Below are 27059 nucleotides of genomic sequence, written 5' to 3'. Positions count from 1 at the left end.
GTGGACTTCACAAATGTGGACTTCTAGGGTGCACAAATCATGGGGTGCCTCCTCTGGATCCTTAATGAAGTCTTTCAGTCCTTTTTAGTGTCATCCCACAAAAGTCTCAGAAAAATGTAGAAATATGGATGGAGTTTATAAAACACGCGTTTTAGACACAGTTCAGAGGCTTGTGTTTATTTTAACTTAGACAAATAATCAGGAGTAAAACGTACACTTCTAACTTGATTCTGGCATAATACCGTTACCACCTGTTATAAGTTCTGTTTCATTCAAGGATTATCAGACCCTTCATGAAAAGCTTCCTGGATGTTCTGCTTTATAAAAGTAACCAAGGATGCCATCTTAGTAGATGCAGAATAAATTAACCCCAAATGGAGGTGGAGAGCAAGGTGCCCACACTGCCTCCTACCCTGCCTCAGCTTCTAGTCTCCACCTTTTAAACCTGCATGATGTGAAGCCTGCTGTGCTGGTCAAGGAAGACTGTGTCAGAAGTAGGGTGGCACACATGACGTATAGACACATAGTATATTCATATGTAACATAATAAATGTACATGAGTATCATACATATGTATGTATAGGTAACCCAGACTTGCCCCACACCTCTGCACAAGCAGGGCCTGGGACAGGCAATTGGTTTCTAGACTATGACGTTACAGTGGTTATTCATAGAGAAACTCCCAATAAGGGTGTTCTCAGCATGGAGACTCCACATAGTCATTATCCAAGCCACGGCGAAACCGTGCTGTGAGAGAACGGCTGATGACAATCACCCGGGGTGCCATGCAGTCCTCCCTCCGGTGAAGAATGTTCCAGATGAGCATCGCAGCCGCCAGGGTGGCCAGAAGGCAGGCACCAATGTTCAGGTAGCAAGACCAAGATAAGTTGGTGTAAGGGCCAATTCTGTAGAAGGTCACCAGTCCGATGACCAGCACAAAGCCTACAGAGAGGAGAGAATAGGTTAATAGCTTATATGTGAGCGCCCAGGAGGCAGGCTGTGCCCCTCTCCTTCAATGCTTTCCTCCTAGATGGGGGCTAAGCTACTTTGTGTCCACCTTCTTCTCTCTTGCAGCCTTTGCACCTGGAGGTTGCAGCCAGGCTGTAACTCTGGGAAGCAGCAGGAGGAGACAGTAGAGGGTCCTGTCCAGTCAACCTCTGAATCAGGCCTGCTGTTGAGGGTCAGTACGGCTTCTACAGTCCCCACACCTGGCAGGCAGCCTTCCCAGCCCCAGACAGAACCAGCCATCATTTTGTTAAATTGAGTTCAATTACCTCTGACTTTGATAAATGCTTAACTCATTTGAAGCAAAAAACAGATAGTTGTTAAATCTTATCTAGAAACAGACTGGCATTTGTTGGTTTAAATCCATGCTGGGGAATTTTCATACCCATGGCTCTGCTGTCAGAGGGAGCAGAGGTTCCCTCTCTTCTGATCAGGGTGACCTAGAGCCCACATCTGGCAACCACAGCCAGGTTGGGGCCTGGCTCAGGTCTGGTTTTGATATGTTTGGTTTCCTTTTCCTTCTCAAGAGTTTCCCTCTCCCCACCGAAACTCCTCTGCCTGTGCTCTGGGGCTGTTTTTCCTTCTGCGCCTTCCCTCTTCATATCCTGACACCGCATAAGGGGCAGGAGAGGTGAGTCAGGAGCTGCTAGCTGGCTAACACGCGCACATGTTCAGTCAAGAGTGATACCACTGTCCTGATTACTGTCTGTTTGCTTCCTTGCTTGCTTTTGTGACTAGATCTCACTGTGTAGCCCTGGCTGGCCTTGAACTCTTAATCGGCATCTTCCTTCATCCTTCTGAGTACTGTACCACCATGTCTGGCTCTCACTAATTCCTCTCTTAAGGGATGACAATGGCTTGATCTTGTTGGTTCCTAAATAGGAACGTCTCAGTTTTCTGCCCTGACTGTCAACGAGGATGTGAGGACACGGCTGTTTGACAGAGAAGGCAGCACTGGGAGGTCTGTGGGTCTTGGTGGACAGACACTCTGCCATGCTGCTTCCCAGAAGCTGTGGGAGCAAGAGGGAAAAGGGCAGGGCAGAAACAGAGGCGTGGGGACGGGAGGAGGACACAGAGATCCCATCCCATATTGCCCCTACCACAGACCAATACCACTTCTCCAGCAACACCTTCCTCCAATCATCTAGCTGGGTCTTTCTCCAGCTAGACTCTCCCATCACTTGGGTTGGTCTAGGTCAAACACTAGTCCCTCAGGTTCATCCAAATCCTTTCCCAGAGCTCTGGTTAAGTAGAACCCCTGCTGCTGTCCTCTACAGCCCTGCATATTGGCATCTGTGGGTCTATTGTGACTGTTCCATTCACTCACAAAACCACCACTGCTTTCCTTGGAAGACAAAATCATGAGGGCCCCCTGTGGTCCCAGAGCAAAGAGCAGCATCTAGAGAGACAGAGACTGGGAGGACAGGGGGAGTATCACCTTTGACTTTTCTAAAATGTGGTCGTTGTTATCTCGTCCTCACAAGACCTTCCAGAAGTTAGGAACTGAGAGAGTTTGCTTTCCCTCATCCTGTCCTAAATGATTAAAACTCATGTCCATGTTGATTGTAGTTCTTTGTGGAACTTTTCATACATGAAGAGCTATTAAAATTTGCCTTCCAAGCCGGGTGTGGTGGCTCATGCCTTTAATCCCAGTACTTGGAAGGTAAAGGCAGGTTGGTCTCTGAGTTCAAGGCCAGCCTAGTCTGCAGAGCGAGTTTAGGGGACACACACATGCCACACACACACACACACACACACACACACACACACACACACACACACTTCATTCCATTGTACTACCTGCTTACTAGAGGCAACTTCCCTACCAGTGAAGAGTGAGGCTTCTGTTCACAGAAGCTACATGCTACAGACATTCATGTTAGTAGAGTAAGCAGTTGGAGCTGGCGTTCTGTCTAAGGCATGTAGAAATGCTTTCAGTCTGTCTCCTCATTCTCGAGGTCTTTGGACATGATTAACAGCCAAAGGAACTTTTTATGCTTGTTTCAAGACTGAGAAGAGGTTGGAATTGAGCAGCCTGGATACACAGGTTGCCAGCAGGTGTCTTCTGAAACAATAAGTAATAAACAAGGGAAGATATGAAGCCTAAGGAAACAAGCCCAAAGAAAGAAAGATGCCAAGAGGGTGGGCAAGTAGGAGGAAACTTGGCCATCAGCAGGAACCAGCTGCTACCAAGGATCTACCCTGCTCTCACTTTCCCGAGTTTCCCTTTTGGTCTGTGCATGCTAAGGGACATGTTTAAAAATTGATTGGGCTGGAGAGGTGGTTCAGTGGGTAAAATGCTTGCCATATAAATGTGAGGACCTTAATTCAGATTGCCAGAAAAAGCCAGACATGGCAGTGTGAGTCTGGAACTGTAAGAGATGGAGACAGGTGGGTTCCATGGAAGGAGAAAAGCACACACTAGGCAACAGTCTAACCAGAAGGGTGAGCTCCAGGTTCAGTGTCAATGTCTCAGATGTCTCAGTGTCTCAGCTTTAGACTCTGTCTCAGAAATAAGCTGGAGGATCCAGTGAGGTGGCTCAGTGGTAAAGGCACTTGCTGCCCAATGATATAACCTGACAACTGGAATTCAATCCCCAGAACCCACATGAAGGTGGGAAGAGAGAACTAACTCCACAAAAATTGTCCTCTGACCTCCATGCATGCCATGCATGTGCTATGACATGCATACTCCTACACGCATTTTATACATACACACAAAATGACATTTAAAAAAAGAGGTAGAGAGTAATAGAAGAAGATACCCAGAGTCAACCTCTAGCCTACACACATACAGGCAAGTGCACCTGCACACATGTGTGCACACACATGTATTCACTACACATATGTACAAAATTTTACATTTTTGCTGAGTGGCCCCAGCGTTATATCCACAATATCCTTCATCAAAATGGAACAGATTAATTAATTGGCTCCCACAGCCTCAGGGTGAACTGAAGCAGAGTCAAATACCCACACAGCCCCCTTGTTTGTCTTGGAGTTGGTCTGCGTCACTGATGTGTAAGCAGAAAGGGTCTGAAGGTAACCTCTTACAGGAAATTTTCTTGCCAGGCGTTGGTGGCACATGCATTTAATCCCAGCATTCAGGAGGCAGTGTCAGGTTGATCTGTGTGAGTTCGAGGCCAGCCTAGTCTACAGACCAGGACAGCCAGGGCTACACAAAGAAACCCTGTCACAAAAAAGCAAAAAACAAACAAAAAATTTTTCTTGGGGCTTAAGAGATGGCTCAGTGATTAAGAGTACATACTACTCTTGCAGAGGACCTGAGTTTGGTTTTCAGCATCCATATTAGGTGGTTCACAAGTACCTGAAACTCTAACCCTAGGGGATCCAGCATTCTCTTCTGGACTCTTTGGGTACCTGCACACATAAGTGTACAGATACACACATATACACATAATTTAAAAGTGTTTAAAAATCTTTTTAAAAGAATTAATTCTGCCGGGCGGTGGTGGCGCACGCCTTTAATCCCAGCACTCGGGAGGCAGAGCCAGGCGGATCTCTGTGAGTTCGAGGCCAGCCTGGTCTACCAAGTGAGTTCCAGGAGAGGCACAAAGCTACACAGAGAAACCCTGTCTCGAAAAACCAAAAAAAAAAAAAAAAAAAAAAAAAAAAGAATTAATTCTTTTTGTTTGTTTATTTGAGACAGGGTTTCTCTGTGTAGCTCTTACTGTCCTGGGACTCGATTTGTAGACCAGGCTGTCCTCAAACTCACAGAGATCTCCCTGTTTCTGCCTCCCAAATGCTGGGATTAAAAGTGTGGGCCACCACTGCTCAGCAAAGTTCTTTTAAAAAAAAAAGTAGTAGTAGTATTCTCTGGAAACTTGTTTTGATGAAAATTTTTGAATGACAGTGAACCTTCTGGTAAGGACTAAGGTACATTCATGGGACTAGGGTACTTAGTAGGAAGAAAACAGCAAGTGTTGCCACATGAAGGATAGCAAGACCTGCTTTAGTCAAGGCTTTGCAAAAATAGTGTGGTATGGCCCTAGGGCCCACAGTTGCACTCCAGGGAACATTATAACATGAAACTCATGTAGTCATGAACCAAATCAGCCTCCTCTAAAGGGAGCCCACTGGGACAGCCCAGCTTGAACTGCAGGTCGGCAGAGAGAAGGAATGAAAACCCCAGATGTGGTGGCCCAGGAGGAAATCATAAGAGCACATACAGGTAGTCTCTGAACAATTCAAATACAGGCTAAGCTGCATCTCCAAAGAATACACAGGCCATAAAACTGTCGAGAAAAGTCAGGTGTAACAGGACAACTGCAAGAGAGGGAGGAGTCGCCTTGGGGAGGGCATCTTCAGGGTCAGGTTGTCACACATGCAGGAGTCATCCCTGCTCTGACTCCTCTGTACGGGTGCGTCACAGTGAAACATGCCAACAGATTGAGGAACGACTTCAGATTCTTCAGGGACAGGCTCTTCCTCTTACAAGGAATGCAGCAAATGAGCTGCTCCGTGGTCCATGGCCCGCAGTTGTGCTGGCTGACACTGCAGAGGACGTTGGTGTGTCTGATAACCTCCGCTCACAGCCCCACTGCCATCTTCATAGAGCAAAGCTTGTGTCTTCCCCTTGTATAAAATGCTTCCTGGTGCCTTAGAGTGTGACTCTGCGCCTCAGCCTGGCAGCCCTGCCTGTTCTGCCACCCGTGCTAACACAGCTCAGCCACAGCCTAGGAGGAGGGGACTCCTCTCAGCCCGTTGTGTCCTCTTAGCGCTCCTTTTGTCTCTCTCCCATGTCCCTGGGGCCAGAACTCCTCTACTCCAAGGACTGTCAGTAATTACTTGCTAAGTAAATAATTTGAGGCAAATCCCAGCAAATGCAAAACAAACAGAATGGTGTGAACCTGTGAGAAAGGAGGAATGGGAATGCCCGCTCTGCTTTTTAGTAACCTGCCGGCCATGGCTGAGTAAAGGCCCCACTGGAGCCCTGGCTGTCCTGGAACTCTGTAGCCCAGGCTAGCCTTGAACACAGAGATCCACCTGCCCCTCTGCCTCCCAAGTTCTGGGATTAAAGGCGTGCACCACTGGCTCAGCCACTTTGACCTTAAAGGATGATCAGAATTAGTCTCACATGACCAGAGCCACCACCTGCTGAGTCTCCTAAGGCCCATCCATGTTAGCCATTAGCCCTGGAGTTCTCAGATGGCTAATTTGCTCTAAAATGATGAATCTACAGTTCTACCAAGGGTATTATCTAAGGAAGCTAAGAACTAGGTCCACCCTCCCAAAGATGGCATTTGATGGTTTCTTACCATACCAGAAGGTATGGGCATTGAACTCTAATTAAAAAAAAAAAAAAAAAGGAACACAAAGTCCTTTGACAGATAGTCAGTATAGGCAGCAGAGAAGCCTCCCAGTCCCATGGCAGTTCTCTGCAGGGCTACTCTTCCCTGACAGAATAAGAGCTAAGCTTATACCAACTGTGAGAGGCCAGTGTCCTTCCACTGGGGAGGCATAAGATGAGGGAGAGGAAGCAGCACCACTGCTGCCTGACGTTTGCCAGCATCAGACTCACTGAGCGGTTACTGTGCTCAGTTGTTTTCCTTCCTTCCTTCGTTCCTTCCTTTCCTTTCCTTTCCTTTCCTTTCCTTTCCTTTCCTTTTTTGGGGGGGGTTGGGGTGGGATGTGCATGCTAAGGAAGTACCCTACCACTAAGCACAATCTGCAGCCCTTCCTTTCTTTTCTCAGCCCCAGCATAATATGTGTGTAAGTGTAATATAGTGTTCCCATGACTAGCTATATTATTTATCATGTACACAAACCAAAGTTTCAGAGAATGTATCTGCTTCCCGGAACACCATAAAGACGAAAGAACACTTACTGTGCTGATAAATTAATTAAAGAAATGTAACACGTGTGCATAAAAGACCTGGTATAGCCCTCTCTGTCCTGAAAATATAAGTTGGAAGGTAAAAACTGTCGATCTGGGCCAGGTAGAAGGCTCAGTTGACAGCGTACCTGCAAATGCAAGTATGAGGACCTGAGCTCAGTTGCCCCACAAAACCCACGTTAAGAAAGAGAGTAGGTTGTTCCCTGTGGAAAAGCGTAACTATTTAATAGTCTCACACTGAATGCTGATGTGGTGGGATGCACTTAGAATCCCAGCCCTGGGGAGGCAGAGGCAGGAGGACCTTGAGTTCCAGGCCAGCCTGGGCTCTATAGAGAGACCCCGTCTCAAACAAAAGCAAAGGTTTTGCACATCACTTGTTCTGCATGAAGAACTGAGCCTGAGCTTCAGTTCTGTCATAGATTGACATTGACCACATAGAACACACACAGACAAAGGGGAAATGCAATAGTCTGTTCGTTCCCAATATGGGGGAGCCCTATAGGGAACCTCTGCACAGGGAGCTAGGTGTACCAAGGCCAGCCCAAGGACATGTGTCCTGCACATTAAATCAGATACACTAAGAGGCATAGCTATTAGCATCCTACAGCTCCTGCAGTCGGCTGCCATCCAAGCCCTGCCTGAGCCAACAGATGAGACGTTACGGACTAAGATAGGTGACACAGAGAGATCACTCTTTGTTCCATGTGTTGTCAATAAGAAGTTGTCAAAATGAAAACATGGGAAGCAGAGATATGTAGCTTCATGAATTCACTGCGTTGCTCCATGAGCTCCTGTCCTCTGTGAGAAGGTACCTGGAGTCAGCTGGCTCAGCATATTGCACTACAGACAGTATTCTGAAATAAGGCTAGCTTCTGCTTGTGGGACCTCCTGTACTTGAGAGAGGTAAGCCTAGATGGGAGGAGATGGACCAGTAAGCTGAGGCTGGCTTTCAGCTTGGAGTTCTACTTTCATTACCCCTAAACTAAATTAGTCCTTAAAGTGGGCTCCCTTTTTCCTCGGTGTCCTTTCCCCTGAAGACTTCTCTCCCCCAGATTCTCAGTGATGTAATCAGCCTGTCCAGAAACCGACCAAAGGGAAGTGCTTCAGCAAGCGCTCTGCTCTGCACATGGGATCGGTTCCATCTCTATGAAGTCGCGTTGCCAAAGCAAACAGCCTCTTCCTGTGCAATGGCCAGCGGAGGGCGGTGTGAATTCCAGCACAGTGGAGAGCGTCCCTTTCCTCTCTTTCTTCCTTCCTGCCTTCTTCCTGGGGCCGAAGCTTCTGTCACAAGGTCTTCCTTTTGGAATGACTATCAAACATACACACAGGTGGCATCAGAGGAAAGACACTGGGGCTGACCTCTGGTGCTCCTCTGCAATTGAGTAAGCAATTGGAGTGCCTTAGAGGGAGCACGGCTGGAGTCCAGCCGTGACTCCAGCATACTGACAAAGGGACAGCTGCAGACACGCTAGGCTTGGCATGCCCAGCCTGTGCATGCAGCGAGAGAAGATGAGCAAGCCAGGCTTCTGCCTCTTCCACCACGGGTCTTGAATCCCCCGTATTAAGAATACTACATGACATGAAGCTGAGTTTTGTTTTGTTTTGTTTTGTTTTTGTTTTTGTTTCGGGTTTTTTGTTGTTGTTTTTGTTTTTTTGTTTTTTTCGAGACAGGGTTTCTCTGTGTAGCTTTGCGCCTTTCCTGGATCTCACTCTGTAGCCCAGGCTGGCCTCGAACTCACAGAGATCCGCCTGCCTCCTGAGTGCTGGGATTAAAGGCGTGCGCCACCACCGCCCAGCGAAGCTGAGTTTTTGATCCAGATGGTTCTTTCTAGTAGGAGGATCTGAGGGATTGAGGAGCAAGGGATCATGTTCTTCTAAAGCTCCCAGATGACTCAGCTTGGGAGGGAAGAAAGGGAAGAGAGATGAAGTGTAACTAGGATGCAGAGTGGCGCTTGAGGACCAGATAAAGAACACAAAAAAGGAAATTATCCAGCCCAGGCAAAGTCTAAGCAAAAGATGCTTTGCTGTGACAAGATCTTCAAGTCTAAGAAAGCAGATTTCCCACCAGCTCACAAGAGGCCATTTCAGTTAGTGTTTATTACCCTCAGTAAAGACTAGCAACATCAGCCTCCTCAAGAACACTAAACAGCCATGAGTGCATGCTTAAGTCTTGCCATTAAAAGAAACCATATAGTTAACAGGAAATGCTAGAGGAAACCAGTGTGTATGCCACGGGAGAGGCTCTGGTAGTTGGTGTGTGGGGATTTTTAGTTGGTTTTTGGGGAAGGTGGTTTTTCATTTGTTTGTTTTGAGACAGGGTCTTACTATGTAGTCCTAGCTGGCCCTGAACTTGCTGTGTAGACCAGGCTGGCCTCTAACTCGCAGAGATCCACCTACCTCTGCCTCCCAAGTCCTGGGATTGAAGGTGTGTGCCACCACGCCTGACCTCTGGCAATTTTGACCAGGTTCAAAACTGGCTGAGCCAAGAGATAAAGAACAACCCAGAGCCCGGTGTTGAAAGTGGTCTTGGTGGATGCTAACATCCATTAACTAATAAGTGTGTAAAGTAAAGCACACTTTGTAAATGGGCTTTGCAAAGGCTGAGCTGCCAAAGTCCAAGTGCAGGCAGTCAGAAATGGACAGATACAAGCTCACCAATTTCGGGGAACCAAAACTATCACACAAGACTGGGGCTTGTTGATAAGCTTCCACAAAAGGAGATGTATTCACCAAGTATGCTGGAACATGAAGGTATACAGCACTCAGGAGGGAACACAGTATTGTGAGTTTGAGGCCAACCTAAGCTCCATAGCAAAAAGAGTCTGTCTCAAAACCCAAAGGCTGAAGTTGGGTATGGTGATGCATGCTTGTAGGAACCACATAGAAGGCAGGAGCAAGAAGAAATCCAGTTTGGAGACAACCTGGACTACATAGTGAGTTCCAGACCATCATGAACTACATGGAGAGCTCTAGGCTAGCCTGGTCCCCCAAACATGACTCCATCTCAAAACACATGAAGTGGAAAAAAATTGTTTTATCTTTTTAATAGCTGAGATTGTAACTCAGTGGTAAAGTGCTTGTTTTCCATGCACAAAGCCCTGGACTCAGTTGCCCGAACATACATACACATACATGTTGGAGAAGAAAAAGGCTTAGATTCCACCATGAAGGCCATTCTGAATAAAGTAATTAATTGTGAAATAACTTACACAACCCACATGCTCCCTAGGTGCCCCTCGGCATCGGGAGGACAAATTGATGCTATATGCCATGTTTAGGACCATTGCCCAAAGAGATTTGGAAACGGGTTATGTAAACCATAATGGTAATGGGTAGAAGAGGAGCTTTTAAGTAAGAGTTCAGGTGCAAAGCATGGCCTTCAGGATTACACATTCACAGTCATTTTCTGAGGCCTTCAGTTTCCATCTCTCTGGCTCCCAAAACAAACTGTTGAACTTTCTAAGCCTGGCATTCCATACAGAGGATGCCATAAGCCCATGCGTGTATCAGTAGTGCCACACTGGCTTGACTAAGGGGTAGTGATGACCTAACCAGCTTGCCCCTGTATGTAGTATCCTCACAGTGGGCTCCTCAGATAGCAAGGCTCTAATGATGGCAGAGGAATTGCACTTTGGATGTGCAACTTTATCCTATTAAATCATTGGCCCCCAAGAATCTTATCTTCAGACCCAGCTTAGTGAGGCCTGGACCACATCTTTGCGAATACTAGAGGAGTAGGCAGGAAGGCCACTCCAGAGATATGCAGAACTGACAGACTCTAGAGGGAAGGATAGCTCACCCACCCAGAGTGAGTGGCAGGAGAGCCCAGGTTCTGCACTCAAGGACACAGAGAACATACATTGGGGGTGGTGTCTCCTCAGTGTGGGTGTCACCACAGGGTTTTAGGGAAGGGTGACAGCACTGGTGACATCCTGAAGACAGTATACCTATGGATCAAAAAGAAGGTCATGTGCCCCACCTCGTATTCAGACGACATAGGTGAAGGGATTCTAACAAGGAGTGGTAGTGAGCAGAGCCAGGTGTGGAACCTATGGCCTAGAGCCTGCACTCCAGCTGGGACACACCTGAAGAATGTGGAAGTCCTCAAGAGCCATGTAGCACTGAGGTGCCTCCCAAGCAGAGCTGTGAACCCACCCCGGTTCCTTTCTCTGCTCCAGGTGCCGCTTAGTGCCAGTGAAGAGCCAGAGGCCACACAGGCTGACCCCTTCTCAGGCCACTTGTCCTTACACATTCAGTGCCGCTCTCCCTCCTGCCTATGCTACCTGGGGCGTTCCAGTCCAACCTGAGCTACAATACAAAATGAAAAAGGGCCTGAGAGTATAGCGCAGTGGTTAAGTGCTTGCTAGCATGTGGGAAACCCTGAGTTCAATACCCAGCACCATAAGAAAAATCAGCGTCACAGACCATGAAAGATGCAGCAAAAGGGAGAGGAGAAATAAAGAGCATAGGAAGTAGAAATGGGCGCCAGAGTGGGAGCTTGAGCTCAGAAATGTGGACTTCCGTGGAGAAGCAAATATCAGCACTCGACCCAATGTTTGGAGCCAAATGCTCAGGACCTGGCAGGTCCAGCTTCTCCTTACAGACCCTCCTGCCGGGGTCATGAGTGCACAGTTGCCCTGAGCACTGCTGAGAGGGTTCTGTATCTTCATGGGCCGACAGTCAGCTGATCATCACACTGAATGGGCCTTGGGTGAGAGACAATGGGAAACCCTTGCATTTTTAAATCTATGCTGTGCTAGTTACCACAGAAAGCCAAACAGGGAGGAGAACGAGAGAAAAAGGAAGTGGAAAGAGCAAGACAGCCCGTGTGGAGCTGCCTGATGGTAGAGGAAATACTGTCGGAGCCACGTCCCCTCCTTGTCTCCCTGAGACGTTCGTGGGCACTTCTCTAACTATGTTGAATTCTGTCTTAAGCTCCCTGACGGACACACGGCATGCTGTTGTCACAGGGAAAAGTTTGGAATTTCAGTGAGCAGACTGTTGAGGGCATGGAATAAGGGTCATGAAGGAATTTTTCCATCTTGCAGGTGAAGCAAAATTAGACTTGGAAAGTCCTTAGCAGACCTTGGAAATGCCATTGCGTGTACTGGGTTGAATATATAAGGGTAAAACCACAGGAGACTGCTGACAACCCCTGAAACAGCAGCTTCACACAGCTCTCCCTGATGTTGCTGAGAAAGTGTCCCCAGAGCTGCAGTTCTTACAGGGGGAGGGGTGGTCCTTTTACTAGCCCAGGGTTGTGTGGAATATGGTACTGGTGCCCAGAGCTGTAGAGTGAGCAGCAAGTGAGAGCACAGGCAGACAGGGAGTCCACCCTTCGGTTTGTTGCCTCTGCTGGTTTCCAGGGTTTCCCAGCCTCCTCAGTCAATCCCATATACTTTCCTCTTCCATTCGCATCTTCTTCCCCCTGCCCACCCACCTCACCCCAGCACTGGTCCTCTTGACAACAGGTAATAGCAGGCGTTTCCTCGTCCTGTGACAGGACATCCTGGCGCCCCACAGTCTCTCCCTGGCTTTAAAACAGACCCAAGCACAGGAAAAAACCCAGCTCTAAAATTAGCAGTGTGATAGAAGAAAGGCACATAGCTGCTCTCTGTACTGTTTGTCAATGAAATGAGTCTAAACAGGCCAAATGCATTTCCTTTTTGGGCAAAACAGACCTGTCAGGGTGATAGTCAGATGCAAAGGGACAAGGCAGCCTGGGAGGCATGAGAAGCTTTCCAAACTGGCCCAGGGGCCACCGCCCTCATTGCTCTGGCGTTTTCCGCTGGTCTCCAGCTGTTGGGGAGTTTTTGGACAGAGATGATCTAACCTCTCCAGAGGTTGGCTGGCCTCGAAATATTCAAAGTAGGGGTGTACTAACCCCAGCACCCTTCAGGAGGCCCCGATCCATCCCCTCCAAGACTGTCGAAGATAATTGAATTTCAGTTCATGGAAGTTTTCCTCACTTTGATTTCTCTTCAGTGAATATTTGGAAGCAACACTGTTTTCTCATGAAACAGATGCTTGCAGGAGGCCATTATCAGGCCTGCTAGCAGACCCATGCAAGTTGGGAAGACTCCAGAGAAGAGTCTCAGGATGTTTAAGGAAGAAAGGCAGCAGTTGGGTTGACTACCACACTAGCAGTAGTTACTTCCACAGTCAAGAACCACTGCAGAGGGCAAACAACAGCAATGAAAGAGCTATTGTTCTTTTTCTTTTTTTGCCACTAAGATGTCTTTTTTTTTTTTTTTCACTTGTTATTTTTTGAGCGGGGGGTGGAGGGGGTTAGACAGAGTCTCACTATGTAACTCTGGCTGGCTTGGAACTTGCTATGTAGACCAGGTTGGCCTTGAACTCACAGAGATCTGCCTACCTCTGCCCCTAGAATGCTGGGATTAAAGACATGCATTCCTAGCAAGATATCTTTTAAAAACTCAGCTTTTCCTGTGATGCTTTCAAAGTCTTCCATTTCCTTCTTGAGAGGGTAGATTCAGTGGGACCTCACTTCAGTGGGAAGAGCTGTTTGTTTTGTGTGTGGTCAGTAGAGGGCAAAGTGAGAAACTTCTAAACATGTCCCACGTTGTACCTTCAGTGCTCGTGAGGGTGGGAAGAGGATAGGATTGACCCTCAGTCACATCTGCATGTCTCATCTCAGTGTTCCTCATATCCAGTGGGAGTCACAGAAATGACCTTGTCTTGCAGCTGGGTAAACTGCAGCTGGCTCACTGACTGGCTCACATTCACATAGGTAGAGCCAAGATACAAATCCAGTTCCCGTGCCACTGAGCCCTGGGTTCTTCCAGAGCCTTCACAATCCTCCCAAACCCCCACCCCACTCCCACCCCTTCCTGCCTCTGACTGGCCACAGGGAAGTGACTTTCCCAGGACCATTCCGCCACACTATTCTTAGCATCCAGGGTAGCAGGGTTTCCTGACTCCCACCAGGCGTTCTCCAGTACATAAATACCGGTCAGCCTCATTCTGGAAACTGTTTCTCAAGAAAGATAAAGGCCCAGGATCCATTATTCCTAGAATGATTCACTTCAGACTTCCTGCCATTTCCCCTGTTAGGAGTGTACACTGGACACAGGAATGGCTGGCATTCTAGACCAAAAAGGAAAGGTCGACTGAGAGTGTCCACACCCTGCTCCTCCTCTGCACCTGTGGGCCCTCATTTCTGTCTGTAGACCGAATAGCTGACATCCTCAGTGCGCTTCAGGAGGCTTGAACTTCACCTAGCTGCTCACGATCCAAGAGCTCTGAGCCCACAGAATGGAGCAGTGGAACCCCTGGTCACTGGGAGGCAGGGGCAGGCAGATAATTAAGACCAGCCTCGCTACAGATACCTGTGAGTTCCAGGCCAGTCAGGGCTACATAGTGAGGAGCATATAAACATGTATACAAATAAAAGCAAATTTGCTCCCACATTTTCTAATCTCGTACAGTGTCCCCCAGATCACTAGGCAGGTGGGTGGCTGATGCAGTACTGAAAGGCAGCTCTGCTCTCTGATGACCCAATGTCACGCAAGGCCAGGTTATGGTCTGCATCTGTGTTACAGCTGCAATAGGAGCATGTATGCATGCGTGGGTGGACATCTGTTGTCCGTTCAGGCTGTGTATAACATGTTTACATGAGCTCACTGGTCATGAGCAAGGGTGTGCGCTGAGCCCAGGTCAGGCCCCAAGAAGCCTCACTTAAAACAAAACCCTGCCTTCTGTTGTGGCCATCAACTGGGTTGATTGGAACCAGGCTGGGCCTGACTCCCACCTCTGCCCAGCATAAGCCAGCTCTTCCCCAGCTGCTTCAAATTAGCGTCTGACATCTAGAAGGGCAAATGTGGTGCAGATTCTGTAGACCAGGAAAAGCAGAGCACCTTACTTCAGTATGTTAGAACCATCTTTAGAACAGAAATGGGTTGACAAGTAAAAAGCCTGCCCCGCAGGGTCCTGGGGTGCTCTCCCTCCATGATATCAGAAAGGCCCAGCAGGTCCTCCAGCCTTACGGGGGCCACAGTGTGGCTAATCTCCCACCCTGGGTACTTACTTGCCAGCTGGAATGCAGCGGCCATCGCCTCCTCCCAGCACTGGGACTCTGGTGACATCAGGGGTAGGCCCGTCAGCCCAAGGACGAAGGTAAGCTGGCCCACAGCAAGTGCGGCTGTGGCCACCAGGTTGCAAGCACGCATCATGTCAAACTGTACTGTGGGCCAAAAGGAGGGAAGGCAGGTGGTCAGTATGGTGAGCCACTCAGGGATCATCGGTGATAGCTGCTCCCTTTCTGGGCCTCTGTTGGACCTTTGGAAAAGCACTACAAACAGTGGGTATCTTCTCGGAAGAGAACTTTCTGGAAGCACCTCACTTACACTGGAGTCTTCATGCTATTCTGTCCTCTTCCCAGCCATTTAAGGGCCCCCTAGCTTCACTGCAATGGTCACATCCCACCTGGGCTGGAATGCTGCTCTGTGATTTGAGTCTTTGTGTTGTGGTATATGCATGTGTGTACATGTGCTGAGGGGTGGTAGACTTGCTTATGTGTGTGCACATGGAGGCCAGAGATAACTTCAGGTGTCTTCTCTATTACTCTCTAACTTTTTTTTTTTTCTTGGAATAGGTTCTTACTGATTCTATATCTCATCATTTTGGCCAGAATGGCTGGCCACTGAACTCCTGGGATCCTGCTGGGATCCTTCCCAGTGCTGGGGTTACAGGCACACTCCACTCCACATAGGTTTATTGTAAGTGCCGAAGATCCAAGTTCTGATCTCGCACAGCAGACAGTTTACTCACTGAGCCATATCTCCCATCCCCTGGTTTGGGTCTTGATAAGACAAACGTTCCTTTTTCGCTCAGGTGCTGTATTATAATGGGAACTAGAAGGGAAAGCTTCTTGCTTAGGAGTGGACCCTCTGGGTCTTCAGCTGCTGTCCCCAATTAGCTGTTCAGATACCCAAGAATTCAACACTGGTTTTGGTTTTGGTTTTGGTTTTTGTGCTACTTGTTTATTTGTTGGTTTTTGAAGCAGGATCTCTCTACATAGCCCTGGTTATCCTGGGAACTCACTGTGTAGACTAAGCTAACCTCTAACTCACAGATCCCCTGCCTCTGCCTTCCAAGTGCTGGGATTAAACATATGGGGACCACACCCAGCTTAAAACTCAGCATTGTTACCTCCCCCTCCTATAGGCAAAAGACTTGAGCCTATAACATTAAGTGACTTTCCTGGGCCTCTCTGCAGCAAGGGACAGATCAGGAGCCAGATCTGGGTCTGCTGAACCTAGGCTTCCACCCAACTTGTCTCTTAAGACCCCATGTCCTTCACTCTCCAAGCAGCCAGAGTGGTGTTCCAACCCTTGTACCTGCCTCTCCCTCCCCCGCTCTGTTTTGGGTTTTTGGGGGGGTTTTATTGTTGTTTTTGTTGTTGTTGTTGTTGTTGTTGTTGTTTTCAAGGCAAGGTTTCTCTGTGTAGCCCTAGCTGTTCTGGAACTTGTTCTGGATCTCTTTCAAACTCACAGAGATCCGCCTGCCTCTGCCTCCCAAGTGCCGGGATTACAGCTATGCACCACCATGCCTGGCTTGTCTCCCCTTCTTCTGCTCCCTGCCCCACACTCTGGTCTGAGGAGGTGGGCAAGGCAGAATGTTGTAGGTGAACTGTAAGAGGGAGATGCCATCTGGTCCAGAATTTTGCCCCCCCCCCCAATTAAATGTCATGCCAAAGCCCATAACTGTGAGATGGTGGCATGCCAGCCTAGCCTCGTGTTCCCTCATCTCGTGGTCTAGCATCGCCTCGTGGTCTAGCAGTGGTTAGGGAGTTCTGATTCACAGACTTGTTGCAGATAAGTCAGTGCTCAGCTCAAAGCAGGCCTGGAAGACTGGAGGTGCTGTTCTCCCCAAATTCGAAAGGCTGATTTTCAGAATTGGGTTACAACAGATGTTATCCTCAGACACACAAGAACTGAACATGGAAGAGTATAGCCTCCCGAGACCCCTGACGGGCCTGTACTCCAGGGTTACTATTGTGCTGTCTTCCTCTGTGGGCAAGGAAGATGTGGAGGTTGGCCATCTCAGGCACAGGATGGGTGGCCTCTTTTTGTAAGCCAGCAAGTAAGGCCCTGCTTATAGAGACCTGTAGACCCTTTGTCCCACTTCTCACAAAGCACTGAGAGGCAACCCCAGGCAAGCTGCTTCACCTCAGTGGGCTTTTAAATGGCTAGAAGGTAACTTTGAACCATTACCGCCAATATTGGTTTTATCTAAATGTTTATTGAAATGCAATATAGATTTACCAAATAACTGAAAGCTCTCAGGCTCAGTGTCTGCCTATCCTCCCATCTCATGTGGGTTCTGTATCTGAGCACATAGTGAGCACTTCTGCTAGGCCTATCTGTGGGTACCTCACTGTCCTTCCGCCATCCAACCCATTCCCAAAGCTCCACATCCCCAGGTTCCCCTCACTACACAGCAAAGGCAGATTCTCAAGTCTCCTGTTTCTCTGCGTCAAATGACCCAATCTAGTGGGTGACTGTGTGGACTACGGTAGAGCCTATGAGAACACATGAGCCTGGAATTTAGAAGTCATGGGCCTCAGAAGTCTCATCCAATAGCTGGAGGCCTCTGTGCACTTCTCTGTTCTTGGAAACTGACTTTGTCCAGCAGTCAGCCTCTACACAGGTGAAAGGTAAAGTGTCATGGGCAACCCTGGATGAGAAACTGCTCATCTGCATGCTGGACCAGTAAGCATGTGGGATGGTGGGAAGAACATACTTAAAACCCCATGTTGGCAACCAGGAAGTGAGGTTCCTTTTCCTTCAGTCTTTTCTCAAACCATTATGGCAATTCAAGAAAAAAAAAAAAAAGTCATCTTATCACATGAACTGAACACCAACTTGCTCTTGGGATGCTATGCCATGTGACTGCCATTCTGCCTAGGCCCCTGTTTTGTGCCACATCCCATCTTCATGCTGGACGGTGTCTGATTCCTGCTCCTTTCAGGGTCATGTTTATATTTAGGCTGTGGAGTCACATAGCGTCATCCAGGGGTTTTGTGCCACTTCCTGCCACCAAGGGTCAGTCTGTCCTGCCCATTGTGTTTTAAGCTGCTTCCTGTACAGAGAACTCTCCTGTCATTTAGAACTCGGGGGACCCCTTCTAGATCTCAGGCTTCCAACTTGCCACCTCCAGTGTGGGGGCAGCACAAGCAGATGTAAACCCAGTGAACCTTGTGTACTGGCTGCTCATATGAAGAGTTCTGTTGATGTACACGATCTTAAGCTTACTGGAAAACCCAGACAGCCCATGCATCTGGTGGCCCACCATCACGGGACGCCGCTGGGTCAACAGCAATTGCCACTGACCGGATCCTTCCTTGCAGCTGCTTCTCTCCTGCTTTACTCACAGCAAAGCAGGCAGCCTCCAGTGGGCCCTGCTTCTGGTGACTGAGAATTTATGCTCTTCAGCCCTTAGAGCAACCATCAGCCAGAACCCAGATCACCAAAGACCCTAGCGCAGCTGGGTGATGCTTCAAAGGGACGTGAGGTAGGGCCTGATAAGATTGAGCAGCGGGTGAAAGCTCTTGCCATGCATGCTTGATGACCTGAATTTGATTCCTGGAACCTACATAAAGGTGGAGGAAGAGAACCAACTCAAAAAAGCTGGCCTCTGACCTCCAGACATGCACCGTGGCGTGCATGTGTCTGCACTCATGCATGTGTGTACATGCTTATAAAGTAAACCTAAAAAGTTAATAAAAGGACAAGAGATGAACTAGGGTCTGGCAGTTTAAGACTCCTGGTAGGAAACAGTCAAGTGGGCATATCCCTCAAGGTGTAGGCACAGCTTAAAATAGGCAAGTATGATCTTGGACTCTAGAAAGATGCAGAGGGAGGAAATGTTCCTTGTGCAGAATGGTGTGACTTTCTGAGGCCCAGGAGTGTGGTTTCAGGGCCTAATGGCTCTCACCTCCCACAGCAGACTAAGGCTGTGTAACAGAGCAGGTGGTGGCTGGGGTTCAGACCAGTAGCTACCTCTTCTGATTTGCCAGCTGCACCCCCTCCTTTACAGCTAGCCTAATAATAACCACACACTGCAGGGTGCCCAGCCCAATTCTGTGTGCTGCTGCAGGGTGCCCTGTCCATTTGGCAGGCTGCACACTCCAGAAGGTTCCCTCTGTAATCTGGAAAAGCATTCCTGACTACTTATACCAACCTGCATTCTACACAGTGCTCTGCCAGCTGTACACTGGACTTTTGGGTATTGTTGCTTTATTGTGTGTGTGTGTGTGTGTGTGTGTGTGTGTGTGTGTGTGTGTGTGTGTACATATACCTTTGGGGTTTATGCATGTTCACACTTGGGTTGGGGCATGTGAGTGTGGGTACAATTGTATTTGTATGTACATGTGTGTAGAGACCAGAGGTTGACATGTAGTATCTTCCTTGATCACTTTCCAGCTTCTAGACTGAGGTGTCTTCACTTGAACCAAGAGCACATGTAGCTCTCTAGGTTACTCCTCTGTCTCTGCGCCCTGAGCATTCAGATTACAGGTAGGCCACCACACCCACCTGCTATGCATGGGTTCAGAGCTCTGGTCTTCATGCTCTCACAGTAAGCACTTTGCCCTCTGAGCCAGCTCCCTAGCTATTGTGGAGTTATTTCTACCCTATATATCAGGGCTTCTTTCTTAAAATTTATTGTTTTATGTATATAAGTATCTGCCTGCATTATATCTGTGCACCATGTGTGTGCCTGGTACCCACAAAGGCCAGAAGAAGGCATGGGACTCTCCTGGTACTGGAGTTAGATGTGGTATGAGTCACCATATAGTTCTGGGAATCAATCCCGGGTCTTCTAGGGGAGCACCTCTCCACTCCAAACAGGGCTTCTTAAACTTTTCCCACTTACAAGCCCCACCTTAGTTTTTATTTTGTTTTGTTTTGGTTTTGTATGTTTCTGTTGTTGTTGTTTGTTTTTTGGGTTTTTGTGGGTTTGGGGGTTTTTGTTTGTTTTTGTTTTTTGTTTTTGTTTTTGTTTTTTGTTTTTCGAGACAGGGTTTCTCTGTGTAGTTTTGGTGCCTGTCCTGGATCTCGCTCTATAGACCAGGCTGGCCTTGAACTCACAGAGATCCACTTGCCTCTGCCTCCAAGTGCTGGGATTAAAGGTGTGTGCTACCACACCTGTCCTCACAAACCCTTTTTGCCCAAGAAATTGTTTACATATCTCAGGTATATAGGCAGATAAAATAGGAATACAAGCCAAAGATTTACTAATAATAAATCATAAAGACATTTTAAAATAATTCTTTGATATACATATAATTTTACCATTTATTAAAGACAAAAGTAAATTTGTGTAGTAGTGAGTTGAATGTGATTGATAAAGAATTAAATCTTGTCTGGCATGATAACACATGCCTTTAGTCCCAGCACTTAGAGATCAGGAGGCAGAAGCAGGCGGATCTCTGAATTCTAGGCCAGCCTGATCTACAAAGAGGGTTCCAGGATAGCCAGGCTGTCAACACAAAGAAACCTTGTCTCGCCAGGCGGTGGTGGCATACGCCTTTAATCCCAGCACTCGGGAGACAGAGCCAGGCGGATCTCTGTGAGTTTGAGGCCAGCCTGGGCTACCAAGTGAGTTCCAGGACAGGCACCAAAGCTATACAGAGAAACTCTGTCTCAAAACCCCCCCAAAAAAAAAAAAAAAAAAAAACTTGTCTCAAAAAATAAACAAAGAATTAAATTTGATTGAATATTTAGTATTATAGGATGTAGAGCATCTTCATTTTTCAAAGTTGATACAGATGTTGATATTTATAAGCTTTGTTTACATTAACTTATTTATTGGGGGTACAACAATGTGCATTTCATCAGGGTGTGTAGAGATCAGAAGACAACTTTCAAGAATTGGTTCTCTCCTTCCACCATGTGGGGGTCCAAGGATCAAACTCAGGTTGTCAGGCTTAGTCTAAATGCTTTTATCTACTTAGCTATCTTGACAACCCCGTATTTTTATTTATTTTTAGTTTAGTTTAGTTTAGTTTTAGTTTTTTCAAGACAGGGTTTCTCTGTGTAGCTCTGGCTGTCCTGGAACTCACTTTGTAGATCAGGCTGGCATTGAACCCAGAGATCCACCTGCCTCTGCCTCCCAGATGCTGGGATTAAAGGGGTACAGCACCACTGCCTAGCTATTTTTCTAATTATTTACTTATTTTTATGTTATGTGCATTGTGTTTTGCCTGCATGTATGTCTGTGGGGGGGGGGGGTTGTCAGATCTCCTGGAAGTTACAGATAGTTGTGACCTGCCATGTGGGTGCTTCACATGAATACATGATACAAGATAGCAGAAGTATGGTTAAAGGGATTTCAGAAATTGTTAATAATTCTGTCTGAATCCAAAATCAAAGTTTTTTAATTTTTTTTTTAAATGAAACTCAAATCAGAAAAGAAAATGCTATAAAAGAGGAAAAATAGGCAATGAGTAGTGGCTCACATCTTTAATCCCAGCACCCAGGGCAGAGACAGGCAGAGCTCTCTGAGTTTGAGACTTACTTGGTCTACATAGCAAGCTCCAGACCAGCCAAGGCTATATAGTGAAACCTTGTCTCAAAAAGAAGAAAGAAAAAAATCCATTACTGTAATTCAATCCTAAGATATACCAAATTGATAAATACATGCCGAGAAATGATGATAGAAAAAATATTTAAAATCTTTGCTACTCATTGTGAAACAAGAGTAAGAGGCTTAGTAGTGAAAACTGCCATTCATACCATACACAGGTCCAAATGGAGCTGAGGTGTTTCAGGCAGCAGCTGTTGGCACTGTGGCATGAGAACACTAAGCACAAGGAAGTGCTGAAGGCACACACTGTGTGTTCAGGGCCACGTCTGTAGTGAAGTACTCAGAGCCATAGGTGAGCCCTGCCCCAAACACCTCTGATTCATTGTCCATTTGATTCAGAATCAACTTTTGGTTGTTGAGAATTCAGAAACTTTTACTATTGCCAGATTTTTGTGACCACCTGCCCCCCCACACACACACACATTAAGTTATGCAACTCCATATAGTAACATGACGGGTGGTTTAAGGAACTGTGACTTAGTGTAACCACTCAGAGACTCTGCTACTTTAAAGCATAGTAGAATTGGAGGGTGTTGAAATGTGATGTTCACAGTACAGGAACAGCACAGCAGGCACCCCAAGCTTCATCTTGAAGGCCAGGAAAGGAGCTGAATAGTGGCAGGGCGGCTTGGAAAGGGAATGACCCAAGTGGCTTGCTAAGGCGTCTGCATGATAGTGCAGTGAGGCTAGGAGACTGGCCCATGGAGCCAGGAAGAGAACGCAGCCCGACTGCTGGTCTGGCCTGCCCTCTGCTTCCCCTTCGGTTGGCTTCCTCGTCCTGCCTTCCTGGCAGCTTGGGTTCCACCATATCCCATGACTGACTCTGCAAAGTCATTCACTCCCTGCCTGAATGAGATCCCCTGAATCACACAGAGTGCTGCAGAGCCCCACCCTGCTGAGAAAGAAGCAGTCTCATGGATGCTGCTGACCCCCACCCAGAGGACCCACCGTCTGTTGTACTGCCTGTACGCACAGCCGGAGATGTCTCAGTGAGAACAGGGCATACACAGGCCTAACCAAACAGTCTGTCAGGCCAAGTGTCCAGCCAGCCAGCCTGTCTAGTCAGCAGTACTGTACAAGGGTGTGTGGAGAAACTCAGAGGCTGTCTAGGACCAGGAGTTGAGGGCTCTTCCTTGAGTAGCATGGAGGTCCAGCTGACCTATGCCAGGGTTCAACTTTGTGTTCTTTATTCATGTGCAGCCTAAGTTCAGAAAAAGGGCTAAGGACCCCTGACCAAGAACACAGGCTATGAAAAGTGAGACAGAGAAAATGAGCATGAGAAAGTGAAGCTAAACCTGGGCTCAGCTAGTCAAGTAGAACCCTGGCCTCTGTCTTCCAGCTTCTCAGGGGGAAGAGAGTCCCTGGTCAGTAACAAGGTCCTGGGTACCACATAACAGATGGCCAACTGACAAAACGTCCCCATGACCCTCTGGGGAGGCCCCAGTATGACATGGGAAAGGCATATGGGGGCCTGAGCCTGACCTGAATGGACCATGTGTTCATTCTGCATCTCAGCAGGTCCCTTGGATGTTTGCGGTCAGAAAGCACTGAGTGATCCCAAGTCCATGTGTTCTACAAGCAAGAACTCAGGGTACAGAGCTAGCAGGAGGTAGCCCTGCCAGATGGCCTCACCAGGGATATGTGGAAATTCTAAGAGTGGCCTGTCCTGTACTCTGACCCAGTGCCCTAGACTGCTTCTCAATAATGAAATTGTGAGCAAGCCACATAGTCAGCCCTGTGACAACAACTGATACACCCATAGTACATCGGCAGATTTATAAAGTATCACTGCTCAGGTATGAAGGATGCTACCCCTGATGCCATCTGTTTAGATGGTAGAATTTGAGCAGCTGCCTCTCCCCAGGGGTTGATTTCTAGAATCACTTGGGTAACATGGTGGGGTTTTGCACGAGAGTCTCAAGGTTGGTCACAGGTCTGATTTTAGATGGTAGCAGGTCATCTTGCAGGCTGGGGATATAGATCCACAGGGTGGGGGCAACAGGCCATGTGGTTCCTATTGTCTCTGTCCACGAAGAGCAGTGTGTGAGCTGACTTAGAGTGGTTGGCACTAGTGGGGAGCAAAGATCATGGAGAGAAGATGAAAGAGAAGAGACCAGCATCATCATCTCCACCTCCAAGCTCCTGGGCACAAAGCCAAACAGCCCTGTCCCCAGCCAGAGGGTTAGGGACCAGCTTCCCCTCAGGAAATGCTGACTGATGGCTGCTTTGTTCCTCTTGCATTTCAGTCTCAATGTGTGTTCGACTGTGTTAGCAACCAGAATTATCCATTGAGCCTGTTTTCCAAAATTTTCATCCTGTTAATATCGAAAAGCTTCTTGGTGTCTTTCTATTGTTTGAGCAATAGTTGCTGCTCAGATTCATTGAGGATCAGCTACTCGCAAATGCCATATTAATTGCAAAAGGTGTTTGTTTGTTTTTCTCTTTTTGAGACAGGGTCTCACTGTGTAGCCCAGGCTAGCCTGGCTTGGTCCCTAAGTGCTAGGATTATAGTCTTCCACCAGCAGCCCATCTTAGGAAAGTATTTTTAAATCGTCTAGGGAGCTCATTAGGTAGATGAGAGGTTCGCATAGGTGAGAACCTCAGGAAGGCACAGGTGAAAGGGGAAATGTGGGGTACTCGGGGCAGGAGCAGCTGGGGCTGCCATGCTGTCTGTCACACGGATGTGGGTAAGGAGGAGGTCATAGAGGCCCTGTGTGTTCTGTTGGCCTGAGGTAACAGACCTCAGAAGGAGAGTGGGAAGAACAGGGTGTCTCCGAGATGCTCCTGGGCTGCACCCGCTGGAGCACAAAAGGCAGGAAAGGGGGCAGTACTGTACCCGTATCACAGGGGACAGTATGGTCCAGGAAGGACTTGGCAAGTCTCAGAGCCTAGTGAGGAGAAGGCAGGAGCCCTGGCCTACACCTGGCCCCACCCCTAGAAGACCTGGGCAAAGCCACAGCCCATATGAGAAACTTGGTGGAACCTCAGGGTTACTAGCTTTCCTGCCTAGCCAGAATGGTCACAGAATGCAGAGAGAGAGCTCTCTCTACTGACACATCACACACAGACCCAAGTTCAGCTGTTTGGCCTTCCACAGACACCTAGATTCTGAGAGTGCACTCATGGGCTTTGATCTTTTTCTCAGTAAAAGGCTCCCTGCCTGTCAAGGCCCCAAGGAAGAGGCCAACCCCCCTTGTAAGCCTAGGTACTTCTACCTAAAGATCAGTGTCATCTTCTGACGGGGTTGTCTGACTTGTAGCCTCTGTGGCAGTTTGTAGTAGAGACTGGGTACCTGTAAGCCAGACCTCTTGTCACTTTAGGGGCTTGTCGTCTGGAGAGAAGTTGCATGTAAACAGACATGCCTGTTTTATGTAGCATCTTCTTATTTATGCAACCCTTTCTTCTTGTACTCTCAAACCTTAGTGCTCTTTTAAGTGAAGTTCCCCCACTCCCAGGGTAGTATACAGACCCCAAGACAAGAGAGCTAGAGAAAGAGAGGACCACCATTGGGGTGGGGGAGGTAACACTGTGCTTTGCTACCACGTGCTTCCTCTGGTCTCCTAGACATCCCAGCCAGAGTCTCCTTCACTATCCTAAAGGCCCTGACTACCTCAGAAATAAAGACAGAACTCATCCACATGGTCTTACACTTCTTGATTTACTCCTTAATAATATTTCTTTTTAACCAAGGAAAAATGTCTTGATTTGATTAGTATGCCCATCTTTCATCCTTCAACCACATATAATGGCAGAGAAAGAGCCTTCAGCCACATCAAAGAAGCCGGAGGCAGAGTCTAAGCTCATCAGGGGAGTTATGCAGCATTGCTTTTCAGGGAGGACCTGAGGCCCAGGTTCCCTGACGTCACCACTATCATGAGCACAACCTCCCCTCACCTAACCACCCGAAGGTGACAGAAAAATAAGGAGACTTACGTTTGACGGTGCCTCGAGACTCCTGAAAACCTGCTGACTCAGAGCCCCATCCCAGCACCTCGCAGTCATGTGTGTCCGCCTGCCCAGCTCGGGACCCAGGGCTTGTGCCTCCCTTACCCCTGTCCACCAGCCAGCAGGACTTCCACAGCCCCACACTTCGCTTGCGTCCATCCTCCAGCGTCTGGTACACCCAGTTGGGGGTAAAGGCTGCTGCATTGTTGAGGATGAGTGAGACAAGGGCCACCAGCACAGCTGTGGCCACAAGTTTCTGCACAGTCATATCTGACTGTGAGTACTGTCTATCTCGGAGAAAGTCCCAAGTCCCAGTCAGCTGCTGTGCATCCAGAGAAAGCCGAGGTGCTGCTAGGGGTAGCTAGAGAACATCACCACTCATCCTTGGGAAGCTATGCAGCAGGTCCAGCCAGGCACATGAGGATGTCGGCAGTATAGGGAGAAGCCCATGGGACAGGTCCAAGTGAGCTGATCACAGCCCTGCCTTATCCTCCCTCTTGAACCTGGAGCAGGGACAAGCCTGTGCTGAAGCTGGTCTCCCCAAGACCCATTCCAGGGAGAAAGCTGGGGCACCGGCAACACCAGCGAGAATCCAGAGTTATAAGTGGGCTGTCTTCTTTGGAACCGAGGCCAGAGAGGCTGTGTCCAGGCGCCTCTTGCCTACAGCAATGGAAAGCAAAGTAACTCAGGAGGCAGGGACAGCGTGAGAATCAGCTGGGTCACACTCCTTAGAACTGCCCGTGGGAGCCAGTCCGATGAGAGGAGCAGGCAGGGTTGGGAAGCAGCGTGGGTTTGGCCACCTCTCTGCTGCCTAGCCCGTCTTGATGCCTCTGCCACAAATGGCAGGTCCTGGAAAGCAGAATGCCTGCTACAAGGAAATGTGTGTATGCGTGTGTGTGTGAGCTCCCGTTTCCCTGTCTCTCAGCAGAGAGGAAATGGTTGTTTTTGAGGCTGTTTTTGGTGAACAGGAGGGCGTAGCCAACTGCAACAAATAGCAACCCTGCCACAGAGCCAGACACTAACAGGATGTGCTTCCTGATGGGAACGGCCTGCTCCAGCCCACCCCCTGGCTGCCCCTCCCACCTTCCTGTCCCATAGGAGTAGTCAGAAACGCCAGCCAGGACACTCATCTTACCTGTTGCCGTCAAACCTAGCCAGCTGTGCTAGGTCCAGGATCAGGGGATGCTAGGGACACCACAGGCAGACAGAATCCTAAGGGACTAGGTGTCCAACCGTCCACCCATCCATTGCCCCCTGCATGATAGGCATTATGAATCCCCAATGTCTACAGCAGTGGTTCTCAACCGTGGGTCATGACCCCCTTGAGGAGGTCGAAAGACCCTTTCACAGGGGTCGCCTAAGACCATGGGAAAACAGAGATATTCACATTAAGATTCATAGCAGTATCAAAGTTACAGTTAGGAAGTAGCAACAAAATAATTCTATGGTCAGGGTCACCACACCATGAGGAACTGTAGTAAAGGATAGCAGCTTTAGGAAGGTTGAGAGCCACTGGTCTACAGCCTTCCCTCTCCACGGGGGTTCTACTTTTGGTTTTGGGAGGCAGGGGCTTTAGTTTTTCAAGATAGGCTTTCTCTGTGTAGCCCTGGCTGTCCTAGAACTAACTCTGTAAACCAGGCTG

At 48.2% G+C, this 27059-nt stretch overlaps 2 protein-coding genes across 7 annotated transcripts in view; one reads left to right on the top strand and one right to left on the bottom strand.

Moving 5' to 3' along the window:
* The window catches only part of Ift140 (intraflagellar transport 140), a 91326-nt gene that overhangs the window by 46639 nt on the left and 17628 nt on the right, over positions 1 to 27059 (top strand). Inside the window, exon 20 of one of the 6 annotated variants that reach the window (XM_059270313.1) lies at positions 11041 to 11324. The exons of 4 other annotated variants lie outside the window; for them this stretch is intronic. In XM_059270313.1, the coding sequence (XP_059126296.1) occupies positions 11041 to 11206 (166 nt within the window). In that variant the 3' untranslated portion in view covers positions 11207 to 11324. Of the gene's footprint in view, positions 1 to 78; positions 141 to 11040; positions 11325 to 27059 lie in introns of those variants that run through there. One more of the 6 variants, XM_059270315.1, reaches the window with a different exon arrangement.
* Tmem204 (transmembrane protein 204) lies at positions 141 to 26424 on the bottom strand. Its single transcript, XM_059270319.1, has 3 exons — positions 25406 to 26424; positions 14910 to 15065; positions 141 to 942 (listed from the first exon to the last, which is right to left on the bottom strand). Exons 1-3 carry the CDS (start codon positions 25683 to 25685, stop codon positions 698 to 700), a joined length of 681 nt encoding a protein of 226 aa, XP_059126302.1. The 5' UTR covers positions 25686 to 26424; the 3' UTR covers positions 141 to 697.

This window comes from Peromyscus eremicus, chromosome 8a, assembly GCF_949786415.1.
Source record: "Peromyscus eremicus chromosome 8a, PerEre_H2_v1, whole genome shotgun sequence".
Classification (NCBI taxonomy): Eukaryota; Metazoa; Chordata; class Mammalia; order Rodentia; family Cricetidae; genus Peromyscus; species Peromyscus eremicus.
Note: the sequence above shows the minus strand (reverse complement) of the source record. Positions and strands in the feature narration are given on the sequence as shown.

Coding starts and splice junctions, on each gene's coding strand:
- Tmem204 (XM_059270319.1), bottom strand. CDS start 25,685: ATGACTGTGCAGAAACTTGTGGCCACAGCTGTGCTGGTGGCCCTTGTC. Junction 15,066..25,405: donor GTCTCGAGGCACCGTCAAAC/GTAAGTCTCCTT, acceptor TTTGGCCCACAG/TACAGTTTGACATGATGCGT. Junction 943..14,909: donor CGCTGCATTCCAGCTGGCAA/GTAAGTACCCAG, acceptor TCCTCTCTGTAG/GCTTTGTGCTGGTCATCGGA.